General features: G+C 39.0%; 1 protein-coding gene across 3 annotated transcripts in view; it reads right to left on the minus strand.

Moving 5' to 3' along the window:
* EFCC1 (EF-hand and coiled-coil domain containing 1) overlaps positions 1–17,489 on the minus strand; it is a 47,222-nt gene that overhangs the window by 10,630 nt on the left and 19,103 nt on the right. For 2 of the 3 annotated variants that reach the window (XM_090148094.1, XM_031608846.2), the window contains exons 3-5: positions 3,490–3,635; positions 602–737; positions 106–268 (exon numbers count right to left, since the gene is read on the minus strand). In XM_090148094.1, coding sequence (XP_090004220.1) covers positions 106–268; positions 602–737; positions 3,490–3,635 — 445 coding nt within the window. The remainder of the gene's footprint in view (positions 1–105; positions 269–601; positions 738–3,489; positions 3,636–17,489) is intronic. The other variant, XM_090148093.1, reaches the window with a different exon arrangement.

The following is a 17,489-nucleotide window of genomic DNA, read 5'->3' on the forward strand; positions in this document are numbered from 1 at the left end:
CAGGGATAGAAAGTGGAAGGGCTAGAACAAAATGCACATGGACACAGGTGTAGCCACTGAAAGGTACATAAACAATTGCTTCAACATATGCTTGGCACCTGTTACCTCCTCCATATCTGTTTCCAGTTTCTTCACCTCGTGCCCCTTAAGCTCCAGCTGCTCACTGAGCTGGCTGATTCGCTCCTCTAGCTCCTCAGCAGCTTCATAGCCATCAGCACTGCTGGTCTCCAAGTAAGTCATGAGCTTTTTCCGTTTTTTTTCATCACATCTATGTGTTTATATATGAAGAAAACAGTGAGTGAAAACTCATAATGATGATCTGTGTTTTAAAAAATATATAAAACAACATCAAAAACACACACAAAAAAACCCCAAACCAACCTCCCCCCAAATCTTTTGGCAGAGCAGGTAATGAACAGGTCCCAGCTGATGCTGATTAGGATTAGGTGTGAGTGTTTAGGTCATTGTTTGCCCCATGCTGAACATGGGCCTGCTGATTTTGGCTCTACAGGATTACTGCCTCTTACTGAAGCCACACTGCCCACAGAACATGAGGTAACATTCTCAAAGGGCTCAAGTAAAATAAATCTCAGGAACATACCCGCTGCCACAGCAAGGGAGCTTGGCCACGATTTCCTTTACGTGGGCTGCCTGGGGCTGCTGGTCTCCTGCCCACTTCTCCTCCTCTTCATCAGAGGCCGCCTGGCCCTCCACTGCCCGGAACAGCTGCTCATCTGCTGAGAAATCAACAGCTGCTCAGCTACAAAACAACCCCAGCATACCACAGCTGTGACAGCTGACACCGGAGAGACAGAGGTTTAAACTGCTTGGGTAAGGCACAGCACTGGGTCTTTCATCAGCTATGGAAAGAGGTTTAGAGCTCGGGCAATGTTGTCTCAGCAGAGATTATTATTTTAGGGACACTGAGCACTTCAGCACCGTCTCGCAGGTAACCTGCAGCTGATTTCTTTGCTTTCATTTAATTGTGAATAGGTGATGTATTATTAAGGAGCACAACTACCTTTCACATATGAAATTGAATATACGATCTTCAGCAGGAATGGAGCTGTTGTATTTGTTAGGATGTGGGTTTTTTTTTTTCTTTCTCACTATCCAAATGTGTATTTGGAGTGCAAGAGTTTGAATTAATTTTTCTGATTTGCTGCCTTACTGTGTTTTGTAGGAAGGGTGATTTAACATTTGACCTGTAGGTGTCAACCTTAGGTGTATCTACGTAATGTAAATGTAATGCCTCCTCGTGTGCCAGCTACGTTATTAATGATGTATCCATAACATGTGTACGTATACATGTAGAAATATTTCCAGAAATATTTCAACATTTTTCAAGCTATTAGAAAAGCCGTTATATTTATCTCTTGTTTTTACCCCAAGAAGGTATTTGCTGGATCCCGGGGGGGCTCGCGCTGCAGGAGCGGGCGCAGCGCTCCGTTGCGTCCCGTTGGAGAGCCGCGCACCGCGCCGTGCTGCCGGCAGGAGCCCCTCCGGGGGGCAGCAGCGCTCCGCCATCCAGCCCGGCAGCGCGCGGCCTTCGGGCACCGCCGCACCGCTGCCGGCTGAGGGCGGGCGGCCCCCGCTGCCTGCTTTGCCCTTCGGTCCGCGCTCGGCACGTGTGTGTTAATGATGCTTCGATTCCAGTAGCGTTCAATAAGTTACTGGCTGAACGCGAGCAAACATTACTCGGGAACTAATTCCTTATGGTTATTTTTCTTCCATAGGCGTTTAAAGGGATAATGATCAGAGTTCACAAATGTGGCAGCCATGCGAACTGACACTGTGCATCCACTTTGAAACTTCAAACTGGTATGTGTAATCCTCTGCGTTACTTTTGCATCTGGTTATTATTTTTGCTAGCTGATACTCGGGTTAGATTTTTAAAAATAAACAAAAAGTGTATGAACCTCAAAGTATTCTCACGCGTATCTGAAGAATTCCCAATGCTTTCCCTTTCCTGTGTGATAATTTCCTCTGCTCCATTTGAAAATGCATGTAGGAAAGGCTATTTTAGACATCCCTCGTGTATGTTATGATTAGCAAGTTTGGAAGCCAGAGAGGAAAAAGCTGAAGTTCTTAGGTATCTCTCTTGATGTAAAGGCAGTATTTTAATAAAATACTTCCATTCATAACATCACAGAGCACTTCGTTATTATGACGCTTAAGCAATAATTTGTAACTTAGCTAATGCAGAAAAATTTGCACAATTCCATTGATCCAAGTGCTCCTCTGCTATACAAAATTAATATTTGTTAAAGTGTAACTAAAGATTTTTGAAAATAAATTTGTATCTAGATTCATACACCTACTGTATCTGGGTTAATCCCAGATGTCCAGGCCTTTTTTTTTATTTGTTCAACTTTTACAGTTTTGCTCTGACTCATTTTTCTTCTCTGGCTAACTTATTTGAGAAACTTTTGCTAAAAAGCTCTCTGAACTTGAACTGTGACACATATCACATGTAGAATCCATCTTTGAGCTGGGAAAGTGCCTGATTTACTAACATTTGTTAAAGCAGGTTCATTGTGTAAGCCTAGCCAAATGGAGAATATGCTGTAATGCTCTGCTTATTTTTACTGTGGGTTGTTTTTGTTTGTTTTTTTTTTTGCATCCCTGAGCAGCTGTTTGCCAACTGCATTACATACCCAAAGCCTAATTTTACTCATTACAAATGGATCTCTTAGTCTGCAGTAAAGATGCGTTATTCTTGCAGCTGATCTCAGGTAGCTGTTTTTCACATCTTTGAATGAGATGTGTCAAAAATCACTGAATTGAATTGCAGCTGGATTTACTTTGCAGTTGCTGTCTACTTGGCATTGAGCAGGAGGTTGGGAGGAGAAGTTTGGCGTTGTCATAAATGTCTCTAACGATTGTGGCAGTTAAATGATCCACCAGAAGTTGTCATCTCTTTAAAAGCCCTAGTAAATCCTAGTCTAGGTCACTTTTAGCAAGAGCCAGTCTAGGCAAACCTGAGGATCTTAGAAGACTTTCAAAGAATGCTTCATTCAGTCGCATGAGGAATCTTAAGTGAGTGATGCTATGACAGTGGTTAGGGCTACATGTGCTAAATAAGTTGGATCTTCTCAGAGCTGCTGAAGCAGCCAGAATGTTTCCAGGTATCACGATTAAACTGTTTTCTTGTAAATAATTTTAGCTGATGTTCTGAGGTTTTTATCGTGGAATTAAATAAATAAAAGCTTCATACTTCTGAGAAAGGAAGGCTGCTTTGTAAGGTGAATCATGAGGGAAAAACAGTTGCTTTAAGTCCTAACACTAAGTGACACGTTCGGTCTTGCGTGAAGCAAAACTGTGTTGGGAGGGAGAAGTAGAAAGCTGCAATATTACCTTTTATTTACATCTAGGGTTTCAAGCTATATTGAGACTTATTTGTGGCTTTGGTGGGTTAATATCTAATCAGTTTTCTGCTGAGGATCTTTAAAAATAGGTGAGGGAATAGTTGAGTACTGGGCTTGATACCGTTTTCAGAAATCCCAGCTCTGCCCATGGGAGATGTTCGATCTTGCTGCACAGCAGAGAAGCAGCATCTTCCATCTGACAGAGTTGCTGCATCTTTCTGCTCTGGGCTGCTTCTGGAAGCAAGCTGAAATTTCACAATTTCTGATCTGGAAAAAAAAAAAAAAAAGACAAAGTAAGGTGAACTTGTAGGAAATTTGGAGAATGTCTACAGTGTGACACATGAATGATGAATGAAAAATACTGTTCAAGCTTGAAATAAAGGAAGGGTTGTCATCCTTCAATGCCTGTGAAATCAAACTCCCAAGGATTGCACTGAGTCCTTTTTTGCTGGAATCAAAGGAAGGTGCATTTCAACTATTCTTATATTTAGGTAATAAAAACTAAATATTGCCTGTAGCTTTTAGTTCTGTCAAGAGCATATGGAAAATATATATGGAAACAGTCTACTCTGGCCATAAAGTCTCCCTTTTCCACTGGCAGCTATAGAGCGCATGTTTCATTTTTAACATGAACACGTTTACAGCTAGGGTGGCAAGCCTTACATCCAGTTGCTTAGACTGGTATTCAGGCTTATAAATGTCAGGTTACAGCACTGAACCAAGACTCAGTTCAGCCTAGAGACCAGTAATAGAAAGCAGCTCTGCAAGAGTATCATCTTCATTAATGCTAATATTAAAGGCTTTTTGTGGGTCCCTCAAATCAAATTGCAGGGAATGAGGTGCCACATGGACAGCAGTAGTAACCAGCAGTGTTGTATTTCTCAGGTTCAAACACTTTATACGTACTCAATAATTGGTTTTCGTGCTGCCCTTATGAGACATTTCAGTACACCTTATACTTAAAATACATAGTTTATGGTCTGCATTTCATAAAGACAAAACTTGTCTCCATTTGTTTTGGTGACACTGAGATTTGAGTTATTTTGTTTACAGGAGCTTTTAATGACACTATGCACTTAATTCAAAAGCAAAGTTAAGATTAGTATGAAGTACTTCTGCCTTCTAATTCTGTGCTCAGTTATTTATAACAGAAGACATCATTAAGGTGCCTTTAGGCAGTTCAGATCTAAGTTTCCTGAGTACTGGGGATGAAGAGACTGGAAAATCAAAAGGAATGACTTGTGAACAGAGTCACACACCTGCAAATATGATCACTGCGCTTCTGAACTGCTGGCAATCCTAGATCTGTCTTAAAGGAAGCATGCTACTCCTGTCTTTTTTAAGACAGGGAAATACCCTGATTATCAGCTACGTTAGAGATAAGTAGCATTGCTTATGGATAACAAATGGTGACAAGCTTAAGGACTTGCATTCATCAGGTACACAAAATCTATTTTTTAAAAAGTAACTTAATTCATGAGAAAATAATGATTATTTGGACTGAGGAAATCATAGTTAGCAAAATGGACAGAGTTGAGGCAGTATCTTTAAGGAGATTCAAAGTAGGAAGAATAATCCAGAGTTAATTTTCATGCAGTTGAGTTTAAAATGCTCTAATGGATACACTGAAAGACAGTATAGCTATCACTATTGTTATTTTAGACAAAATACAATGGCAGTGTGCAATACTGGTGACAAAGGAAGTGAATCCAGATGATCCTATTTACATCCAAAATAGTAGAAATGCAGTTCATGAAACTGAGACAACTTACAGTACTGAATTCATTTCAGCAGTCCGGCTCTTTGCACTATATATTAGTAACTCAATTCCACAAATGGTTAATGAAATTAGAGTTATGATGGAATTAAAGACCATTATTTGTAACAAAAACATAGCCATATCAAATAAATGGAAAATCAGTCTGTACATAACTTTGTATCAAGTATTTTCAGAGGTAGGAATAAGCAACCGCTTGGATATGAAGCTCAATGAACAGAGACCAGTTCATTACAAGGTTGTATACGTTACACATGTATGCTGTGTAATGAATTGTAATATACTTCATATAGAGTACTTTTCTATTGTTTCCTTTTCTACAACTTGGAGAACAATTGACTTTCAAAACTTAACACCAGTATCCTTTCCCATTTACACCACACAAACAGCACCATCACATTGTTTTCCCAGTAGCAGCCATCACACAGTTCATAAATTATCTACGTGCAGAAGAAAGCAAAACAAATTCATATTTACAGTAAATTAAGTTCCCTCAAAATGCTTCCTAGGATTAGTTCTGGTTTGATTAATGCTGCATATTGCTTGCATTTAACACGTTAAATATTCATCAGCAAAAACTGAGAGTTAAAACTCCTAGAAAATCAGTTCTGCTGAAGCAAGTTGTAGAACACAATATTTTTGTGCAAATCTTACAAGTACTTCCTGCCAGTAAGTTCAACTACTGCTCGAAAAAAGATGTGAGATGTAGTAAGAGGAAAGCTGGTGCCAAGTTAGAGATAAGTATTGCTGAGAGCTTTTGTTTAAAATACCACAGCTGCTGTTGGTTTCTGAATAACCACATCAGTACTGGATCTTGTGGTGCCTGTGGGTGTACATGCACTAGGTGAATACAGTCATGAGTTTAGCAAAACAAAAAGTCTGTATTTCAAAAATCTTTAGGATAAAAACTCGAGGCAAACCATGTTAGAAAACATTGCTTCTTTTTCACTCCCTCCGAAAGAGCTGACTGCATGAAAATTAATGATGTGTTTTGTTTACAGCTTATGGTATTAACTTAGCAACAATCAGATTTCCTGCAAAGTCAAGGGAAACAGCAGCCTCCAGAACGAAGCCTGGCTGGTCTTTTAGCTTCCATTAGTTCAGGGAGTGGAAGATGTGGGGAAATCATTAAGTAGCCTGCAAATAGCAAGTCTGGAAATGCAAAATGGAGGCTCCTGGGATCACCACTGCAGGGTTTTGCTGTGAGTTTAGTGTTGTGGTTAGTAACTGTGAAATAGAGCAAGATATTTCCTTTGATAAGGATGTTACACTTCATTTTTCTGAATTATGCTTATTTCCTTTGTTTCTAAAGAAAAATAAGTTGAGGTCTGATACTCAAGAGATCCCTGATTGTCTTCTGATGGCTGTCTGTATTTGTGGGTGGTTCTTTTAATTCTGAGCTACAGTGTAATTTACATTGGAGATTTCTAGAGATAGAGATACTGAGATCTCATGGACTACTAACTGTAGTGTCAAAGCTGGTTAAAATTTTTAACCCATAAAAAACTCAAAAGAATATTGAAGTATTGTGAAAGTGGATAAGTGTTGTAATGTTTAATAGAAGAACTGTTGATGGTAATAATGTATTACATCTGGCAACCTCGTTTCAACTTGGTTTGCAGTCCAAAGAACATTGAGAAATTCTGATTTTTTTTTTTCTTTTCAGTTTTTAAAAAGAAAAAATATATTTTTAAAAACCCTTCTCATAAAATTCAGTGCCTTTGTTAAGATTTCAATAATAGACTACATCCACTCTGGCCAGTTTCAGCATAGACAAATAACACCTTTCACCTCTCTGCAATTCTTATGAAGGAACTTAAAATTAGCTGATGAAATACAAAGTACAATCTCTGTAGTAATTCTCCTGAAATGCTGTCATCAGCTCTCTTTAAATGTTGAGAAAGAAAGAGAGCCATACAGATGGTGTGTTAGGTCTTCCTGCTCAATGCATGAAGAAAGACAGCCATATTATTCTCCTCTGGAGATACTCACTGAGGACCTAGAAAAACACATGACTTTGAGCAAGGGCCTTCAGACCCGGGTGCTTCAGAATCAAGATTTAGATCTGGCTCAGGCTCTGTTACTTACGCCTTAGTTTCTCCAACAGAAATATAGCAAAGCTAGAATTTCTTATGCCCTAGATAAAGGGCAAAGATTACTAAAACTAAGCATAGCAAGTGCAACTATTTCAAGGAGTTTGGGAATGGAGTAGATTTTAAATGTGTGTGAAGGAACACATGGCTGGACAAGTTGGAATTTCAGAGCTCTTCTGTGCCAGATAAAAAATGAAGAAAATATGGGAGGGCAAAGTGAGTAAATATGGATATTTTTAATGGAAAACAAACAAAATACTCAAGAGATTTTCTGTTTGATGAGCTAAAATAAAATGTCAAGGATCTGCTGGAAATAACTGCGCTGGAGATAAATGGCCATGGTGTGCCTTGCCAGGCATCCAGGACAATGTGATGTTGGCTGCAGTTTTTATCATAGCAGGGAATGGGGAAGGTAAAAGGAAAGGATTGATGGCCATGCAGGGAAGAGGTACAGGGATGGGAAATGTCCCATGCAATGGAGTTTTAAGGAAGGGATTTATTAAGCAATTATTTCTCATTCTTGTAATCCAAAACATTTTAAGACAAGTCTGACAAGTTCAGAGCCAAAGATCAGAGAGGCAGAGCCAGAAGTGGAAAGTTGGGGGGAGGGGGAAAAGGAACTGCTGCTCCTCACATAGCTGCAAGGAAAAGTTAGGCATTCCCATTGCTAGACACTGAACGTGAGATGGATCTGAGTTTGGGCACAGAATTAGAAGAGTAGATTTAATTAAGCAATGAATCTTTACTGTCCACTGGAAGAAAGGGACTGTTTATTTTACATGAAAATAGAATTCCACATTGAGTTTGGGCAATATTTCAAGAAGGCAGCAAATCTGTGGCTGGATTTTCTCAATTTTTCTGAGCTTAAAAGTAGATGTAAACTAACCAGCAGAATTTTGCTTCGTGCTCCACGCTATAGGAATACACAATATTTCATCATCCCAAAGTGAGGTGATGGAGGCATGAATGGAGGCATGGTGATGGTTTTTGTAGTGGTGGAAACACCATGATCTCCTGATTGCTCACCATCTGATTTAACCACTCCGTTATTTTTTCTTACTTGGGAGCTTTTTATTGTTCAGTAAAGCTTAGAGTGAGATCCAGACAATTTTAAACTGAGGGGGATCCCAGGAGTTAAAGAACAAGCATAATGAAACAGGCCAAGCGGTCTGCATTCGCTGTCATGGTAAGTGCATAAAAGAGGAATCTCCACTCATTCTTAAGCGTTGATTAAATTCTTTTCTCATTAGTATGCGTGCAGCATCTAATGGGTCTTCATAAACGAGAAGCAACGTGAATAAACAGCACATTTGTTTAAGGCAAAGATCAGAGGGGCAAGTAGTTCTGGAGGTGCCTGGGAAGCGTTTGTGTTGGGTGCGGTGAGGTTTCCCTGGTGACAGGCACACAGTGCCCATGCATGTTGGGTCTTTGTAGTGAGAATAATGGGCAGCTCCAGAGAAGGGAAATTGAAGAGCAGAGAGCTGGAAAGAACTGGACCTTAAAGTAATATCCATGACTAATTGGCTTTTAATTGGCACTGCGCTTATTGTTATGGAAACTTCTAACTGCAGCAAAACTGCACCTGCTTCTGGTGCTAAACAAGTCTCTGACTTAAATAATTCCTCACTAATCATAAGATAACTCTAAGGAGTTATTTACCTTCACATTCATAGATCCTTAACTGTTCCCTTTTAGAGGCTTATTTAAAGCAGATCAAACAACTGTGTGGGCAAGCACATGGCCCAGAGGACCAGTCAGACAGACTGGTAAGCAGTCTGGTAAGCTAGGCTTTGTTTTGTGTCTTTAACGAAAATTGGCGTGATTTGTTTTTGTGCTACTTTCACCCAAACTGTAAAAGTTCAGGGAACTTGAAATGGTTTTGGTTTTGACTTGTCTCCAACAGGGAATGGCAGAGCTCACAGTGTGTGCATATCTTGTCTCATTTATGGCTTTTCATATATCGTACAGATGAAATCTGTTTTCACTCTAGAGATAAGAGAATACATCTGCCTTTGGTTGATGCTTTAAGCTGTGCACCCCTCTGCAACAGAAATCATATTGAATGAATATTCCATGAACAATTTAGATTTTCAATTGCTCAATCTATAAGAAATTTCTGAAAGCATAATTTTTCTTATAGATAATAAGGATGACTAAATATCCTGCTTTTAAACTGAAATAAGGGCAAAATTGTATCATAAGAGCTGTAATACTGGTTACAGTTTGGAGAGATCTCCCGTTACTGGCTGATCACTTCAATTTTCTTGCCAAAGTCATCAATGCCCAGCAAAATCATCGTGCTGATGGCAACGTGTCTTCTGGCTGAATCTTTCCATCTATTGTATAGAAACAGGCAAACCTTGCACTGGTACTGTCATGTATAGCAGAGTTATGATTTGTTTCATACAGCTCTGTCTATAATGATTTCAAGCATTCTGAGACAATAACAACCTTTTCCATCTTTTAGTTTTGGAGAAGATGTTAACGTTTGGATCAGTGCATAGCCCTAAGCGTTGCATTTTCCAGGGAATGCAAAAATGCAGGGTTTTGACAGGAGCACAAAGCTGGGAGGCAGACCTTTCAATCAGGAAACATACAACTGAATGAGCTGTAAGGGCCAAGCACACTCCCTAATGAAATTTCATATGATACCCAAATTCTTGTCATCTTGCCATTCTTCTATCAGTAAATGTTAGGGAAAAGCAGCCACAAATTAGCTTCTCTTCCCCTCCCTCTGCAATCCACATGGAAGATGATAATTTACTGTGCTGTTAGCTGTTCACTTAGAGCAGAAATCTGTGCAGAGAATGTAGAGAATCTGACCCTGTTGGTAGAAAACAGATGTCGCGATGGTGCTACCTGACAGAAATACTTATGCTTTAAGCAGATTGTTTTTTCCCAAGGTTCTCAGCTTACACAATGTCATAAGGTTGCTTTAAATCTTGGAGCACGTACATTACATTAGAGTTTTTTGTAAGATCGCCGTTTATTTTTCCTGTTTGACCCTTGCCCCATTCTTGAGAAGGTTCCTGCTTGACTGTTGCAGAAGCTGCTGGTATCCAGTCAGGTGAGGTGCACATGGATGGAAGGATGTTCTTGTTAAGCCAGAGAAATTCTCTTTTGTGGAAGTGGACTCCTGTCTCTGTTGGAGACCCTGCATACTGCTAGGCGAATTACTTTTGTAATACCTTTTATAGGTAATTATTGTTACCTACGTACAGTTAATAACTGGTTCCTGATTTTGGTGTTTGCATGGGATTTGAGTCTATGGCGTATGAGAAATGCATTTGAAACATGCAATCACAAAAGCTATAATTTGTGTTTTGCTCTAAAATACTGGGTACTGTGAACGTTAATGTAAGTCAGAGTGAGCTCCTGAAATGGCCAGCAGGTTCTGATGGTAGCCTTTCTCGTCTGTTACGTTATACTGTGAGATGAACTAATCGTTTATATTCAGACTTTCATTTTATTAAGTAAGAACCATCTAGATGCCTTTACGCATGGATACACACACTCATACAGTTAAATTTGTTACAAATATATGAGGAAAAAAAGCTAAACTGAAACAGCATGGCCAGGTTTCTTCCTGTGACTTGCAGAATGCGTGGCTTTCAGCTCTGAAATGCAGCTCAAGATCTAAGCACTGCTATTTGATGCTTTCCTAAACTTGTTTGTCTTTGAAACTTTAATTTACCATTAATAAACTGTTAGTCATTTGGACTGCTTAATGGAAGATGGAAGATAATTAGGCTAAACAGATGAAGTAATTACAGTGCTTTTATAAATCCTATCCTTAGTGAGGGATTATATTGTATGGTGGTAGTTCTGAGCATATACGAGATGAATGAAACTGCTCTATGTGGGGTATTTTGTGTTCAATAGCCACTGATTTATCATGAGAGCATGCATCACTTTGGAATTATGTCACTCAGATATTTCTGCACCATTAAGGGGAATTGTTTTGTAACAAAATAAAGGAAATAATTTCCAGATGTTGCTCCACTGGAATGAAGATCTATTGCCACACCCTTATTATCTGAATTTCTAGAGCTTCCATGCATGCAATTCAGATTTAATTAAAGCTAGAAAAATATATATCACTTGTTCTTGATTTAACCACTTGCTCAAATATATTTATTAAAGCTTGAACAAAACCTCTTGAAAGTCTTAGTGAAAACCCTGGCTTCAGCCTTCCTACTAAGCATGGAAATGGCAGTCATTCCATTACTCCTTCTTTCTTATCTTTTATACAGCTGTGTCTTTCCCTTCCTTCTGCACTGGAACAATTATTTTAATTTACACAGATTGCTCTGAAAATAATGCGTCCTACTTATTTCTGTGGAAATGACAACAGATACAAAGAACACAATGGCACTGTTCCATAGAGCAAATTCTCAGCTACAAAACATTGTTTTCCAACATAGTCACCACCACTAGCTTTGCATTTTTGCTGGTGATGAACAAGAGCCTGCATGTCGTGCTTGTCATGAGCTGCACCAGAGGAGGTGACCAACTGTCACTACTTCCAGAAAGCACTGCCAACTGCTTCACTGTGCTCACAACCACTGTCTGGTCTCCATCAATGCTCAACAAGTGTTGATGAATGTCAGTGGGTTCTTTAACAAAAATAACTGAAACACCACAAAATTTTAAACCACAGGGGTATATAAGAGGAAAATTGATATGTGGCAGATAAACAAGTGCAACAGAGCTGTAGTGCTGTAGACAGTTTTCTTCTGCCTTTGCTTGCATTTATAAAGGAAAAAAGACCTTATATATTCAATCGTGTAGCCACATGCTATTTAATCCCTATGAATCTTTCCCTTACTTTCTGTATTTTAGAGTGTGTGTCACTGAAGTCTTTTTACTGTCTCCTAGGAAAAGTTTCCTCCAAAGGATAGGGGCAGTGGGATAGAGATCCTACTGAACTCAGCTCCTAGAGCTCACATCATTTGATAAGACATTATTTCTCAGTTCTGTTTGCATGCATGGAAACCTGTATGTATCACTTAACAGAGCAGAAACTGAAAGTTCACAGTTAATGTCATGCAAGTTTCTTCTGTACTTATCTCAGAGCTTCACACAGAGCCTAATAAATTTGGAGAGGCAGAGAAGGAAGGTGGCTCGCTTAACTCTGTGCTTTAAACTGCATGAGTTATTTCTGGGTAGTCTTTACTAGGTATTTTGGAAGATGGGATACTGATATTAGCAGGAGAGGTAGTAGCCATCGATGCCCTAAGTCAGGTACTTAAGTTCTCCCAAGAAAGTCACGTAAGTGCCCCAGTGTTCCTCCAGGAGAGCTTTTCTGCTGTGAAAGATGAGCCTGGGAGCTCAAAGTGAAAGAGTGTGGAACTGCTTTGAGACCTGAGCCTGAGGTGTTGTTGCCAGCAACTTTCTGTTGTGAACGTGGGGAATTTACAGCTTCCATGTTCCTCAGATCCTGTATCAGGAAACGAGAATAACAATTACCTCATCATGTTGTGTTTTCTATTCCACTGATGTTTGTAAAACACCCTCAGATCTTTAAAGAAGGCTGTTTAATTATTAGATACTGTTCAGTTCTCCAAGCTCCTTTATATTTAAGCTCTGTGCCTACTATTCCAATGTTTGTTTTGAAGTAGTTTTTTGTTTGTTGAAAGCAGCACGTCCATTGTTTTCAAGTTTTACATGCTGGTAGGTGATTTACAAAACACAACAGTGCCTTTGCAGTAATCCCCAAATAATTAATTTCCTTCCTCGTAAGTTATTTACCAGTTCATAGAGATCTGAAAAGTTTGCCTATTATTAGGTTGACTTTGACAGCAACTACAGCAGCTTCTATTTAGCCATGTATTTATTGGTTTGAAATAAATGTAATTCGGAGGAAGAAGTGCTGATGACAAAAACATAACCTAACCATATATAGATGCTCCTCCTCACATAAGAACTTATTTCTGAGGCTGTGGTAAGCCTTCTCTGGCCTCCCTATGGGTGGATCTCTGCTTATCTCAGCAGTGTTCAACTGACAGGTTTTCTGCTTCATCTGATGAACCTCAGTGCCAATAAGTTTGTCAAACATACAAGATATCTTTTCCTACAACAGCAGAGTACTTGAAAAGGTGTGTAATTCTTACTAAGTGTAAACTCATTGCCACAAAAGAGTTTAATGACATTTTATTTTCACGAAGGTGCATTATTTAGGTAGGGTCTTTAATCATACTTGACTCAGTGCTACACAGCCTAACTTGCTGAGAAATGGCTGGTTATGGGTGGACAGCAGACTTCAGAGTGGCCCTGCAGCCCTTCTCAAGTGAGAGAGCTGACAAGTGTGGTGAAGAGAGGCAGATGGAAATCGTTACAAGGAAAATTCTTCATAGGGAGGTTGGATAACCAGGATTCACTTTTTCCAATCAACATTAATTTAGATTATTTTTGACAAAAGGTTTTGGCTTCTCGCTTCTTTTCCCCCCCCCCCCCTCTTTTTTTCTTTTTTCTTTTTAAGCTGACAGTACTTAAGTGCAGACTTTTCCCTTTTTATTTTATTTTTATTGAACCTCCTGCTGTGCAGTGGCCCCACTGCATCAGTCAGATGCAGCCTGCTCATGTGGGCTCACAGCTGCCTCTGTGGGATGTGGTGCTGCTCACAGCAATAGGAGCCTCGGAGTGGGCAAAGATGGTTCTTTTGGACAGTCTTATAGGTATTTGGAAGCAGATACTTCCTTTTGTTTTCATAGAGTTTCCTCAATAGATTTCCACAGGAAATGAGGGAAATCTGTATGAAAAACAGGAAGCAGTTCTCAGAAGCAGAAAACTGTAACAGAGCACTAGGAGGAAGACTTAAAATAAATGTGGTTGTTTGAAACGGTAGGTGATACTACTTGTATTATCTTACTGCAAAAACAGTGATTAAATTTAACATCACAGAACTATAGTAAAATTTAAAAATAAAAAGGTTTTCATAAAAATATATTTAGCCCTTCAATTTAGCTCATAGTAGGTGGCTGATTTCTAAACTGCTGCAGCCAGATTTTAAGCCATATTTTCCATTTCTGATTTCTTACCCTGGACAAGTCTTTTGGAAAATTTCTCATATGCTTCAGCCTTGGATGAGATCCCAAACGTCCTAATGCTGATCCATCCCTCTTGCATCTGAGACTTATTTTTTTTCCTCAGCTCTGTGTTCTACAATAAAATTTTCAAATCCTAGGATTCATAGGTGTGTTTATAAAAAGGAAGTAAGGTTAGCATAAAATCTGACATGCAGAAAAACTTGCTAAACAAAATCTTCTGTAGGTTTCACATCGAAGCTCTTTACTGATCCATTCTTCTCAGAGTCCCATGAAGCACTAACTGCCTTTAAGAAGTTATTTTAACTTTTGTTGCAAGCACTGAGAAAGGATGTGAAAGGTTGTCTGCAACTCTCAACCTTAAAAACAAGTGTAGTCACATATGGAAACTGCTGGCTGCAAAGGGAACTTATTAGCCTACATGGATTTGAGGATGAAACCCTTACATTTGTAAATCCTTAAGGAGAAGCTGGAGTTTCATCTTACTTTTATTTTGTATATTTAATAAAACCAAACTCCAGGAGAACATGGGTTTGGCCTTCAGTGTGTTGTTTGTATCTGAGAATATTAGGAATGATATATTCTGTTCTCATTTAATACAGAAGTGGGTTAAAAGGAAGTTCGAAATTATCACAGTGCAAATGCATCTAATAAACCTTCAAACCTCAACAAAAAAAAAAAACAAACAGAAAAACTAAGCAAACAAGAAACCTACACAGAAAACAACTTTTTACCCATGCCATTTGGCTGGCAGAGCTACTATTTTAAATTTTATAGCTGTACTACCTACACAATAGAGCTTCATGAAAACATTTCAGGCTTGGCGTATTGTACTTCTGAAATGTCATTAGGCTGAGTGAAAGAGGCTTTGCAGATCTGAAGCAGTTCCATTGAAACCAAAGCAGAAACAGGCTTGATGTGCTGCAGTGTTTTGCAGTTTCTTTCAGCTTAGTTTCTCAATAAAGCCTGCTGGTTTTTATTTATGTGCTTGCATTAAAACTACTGAATGTACTGGTGTTTGCCTATACATCTCATGCAGAGCATAGAGATGTTGTTTGATTAGAGATGGGCTGTAACAAAACAGTAATAATATAGATGTTTTCTTATTTTTGTTTTCTGTGGATGCTTTAAACAACTACCGGGGGGAAAAATTCAATATAGTGCACGTGCAACATGTGTATTGTTCAGCATGAAATGTTCAAGTAGAGACCCCTTCTCATTCCAAAGCATCAGTTCCAGTTATTAAAATGATCTTGATTGTACTTGAAGGAACATGCAACAGTCTGTCATTATATGATGTTTATAGTGCTGTATAGTGTGCCATTTTGTTCAGTAACTGAGAGATGCTAATAATTGTCCAACAGTGGATTTTTATGAACTATAGTGATTAGGCCATTGATAACAGCTAAGGGTGGAATTTAAACGCTTGGCCTGGACTTTTGGTTATAAATTCCTTGAAACAGGGCATGAGTACCTAAATATCAAATAGCTGGCACGTCATTTTAAACAACAATAAAGACACTAGCAGTAAACAAAGGCAGCTGTGCATTTATGTCCTTAAGGGATTAATGACCGCATCCCATGAGCATGCAGAAGTCTGGATTGCATTAGCAAGGGCTCACTCAATTGTATTAATCCTGGCCAGAACTGGAACGTTTAGGATAAATATGGCTTGTTTTCAAGCTTCTGTCCCGCTGGAAATAGGAATGACTTGAGGTTTCAGATGCAAGGGCCACTATTAATGCTTTTTTGAGAAGAGATAGGCTCCAGATTTGATGAATGGTCTAGGCTAGTTGTTTAAAAAATAAGAAATAAATTCATTTTCTAGCAGAAGTGTTTTGCTTAAAAGTGAAAAGCCAAGCCCTTCGTTTCCAGATCTCTAGTTACAACCCAAGCACAGCGTTAATAACAGAAAGAAAGGATATACCTCCCTCAAATCTATTTCAGAGGACTTCAAAATCACATCACAGACTCATGCAACCTTTAGGTGCCTATTCTAATTAATACCTTATGGTGAGAACTCTGGCAGCTGTTTTAAAAACGTTACTTAAATATCCTCATCAAAATAATAGAAATCTAGGTTCTTGGGTTCATAGCAGTGTGGGAAGGACACAGTGGCAGACATACAAGCTCCCAGCATCCCTTAAGACCACTGCTTACTTCGGTTCTTAGGCCCTGCTGCATCAAAGGTTACTTGAGAGTGTATTGTTATTGTTCAGCAAAGGGTTTAGCAGGATCTTGACAAATGGCAGAACTTAAGTGCCTGCATTCATTTCAAAGGAGATTCTCGTATGCAGCCTTTTAATCAGGTTCAGGTTTGATTCTATGGAAGTGTTTTTTCTAAACTAAACTGTGCAGGATTCTAGGAAATACTGTTGTGGGGTTTTTTTGTTTGTCTGTCTTGTACTGGTCCTGCATAATCTGACATTATCACTCTAGTTTTACTCATTTGATTTTATAACTTTCCTGTTGCAAATGACGCCTCAGTGAAGGGCTACAACTGTAGCTGTTGTTACAACTAGATCATCTTTAATGCATCAGAATCTTTAATGCAGCAGAACCAAACCCAACTAATTTCAAGTTTTGGGCAGTGTTCCTGTTGCACTAACTATATTTATTTTCTGTATTAAGGCAGAGAGGCCACAGGGACTCTTGCTCATGAAGTAACAGGTGTGCCAGTAAGTCACTGTCTGAGAGAATTCTATCACTGTCGTGGGCAGGATTTACATGATCTATTCATGCTAGCATCAGCATGAATTCCTTGACCAATCAAAGGGAGAACATTTGTTTAAGTTTTTTCTAAGTCTTTATGCTTAGGAAATTGTAATTGAATTCTGCTGTTTTCTTTTGGCTTAAAGCCTAAAATCAAATAAGGTTTCATCTCCTACCTGTTAATCCTACTTTGTATCACCTATATACAAAAATGGTAGCCTTCACTGTGGAAGGATTCCCCTGTTACAGTTCTAAAGCCAGAGTTACCTCTGTGATGTATCTTTTCCCTAAACCTGTATTTCAGAGTATTTGTACGCGTATTCACAGCAGAGCTGTCTGCCCACCATCCTACATGCTAGGCAGATATAAGGAGGTTAAATTCTGTGATGTTTACAGAGAGCACTAGAATTACATGACATTCGTCTTGGTCAATTTTCTATTGAAGGCTTGTAAAGAAAAATTATTGTGTGAGGGACTGAGTTGAATTTTAGAA

This window comes from Phasianus colchicus, chromosome 11, assembly GCF_987193195.1.
Source record: "Phasianus colchicus chromosome 11, bPhaCol1.hap1.1, whole genome shotgun sequence".
Lineage (NCBI taxonomy): Eukaryota > Metazoa > Chordata > Aves > Galliformes > Phasianidae > Phasianus > Phasianus colchicus.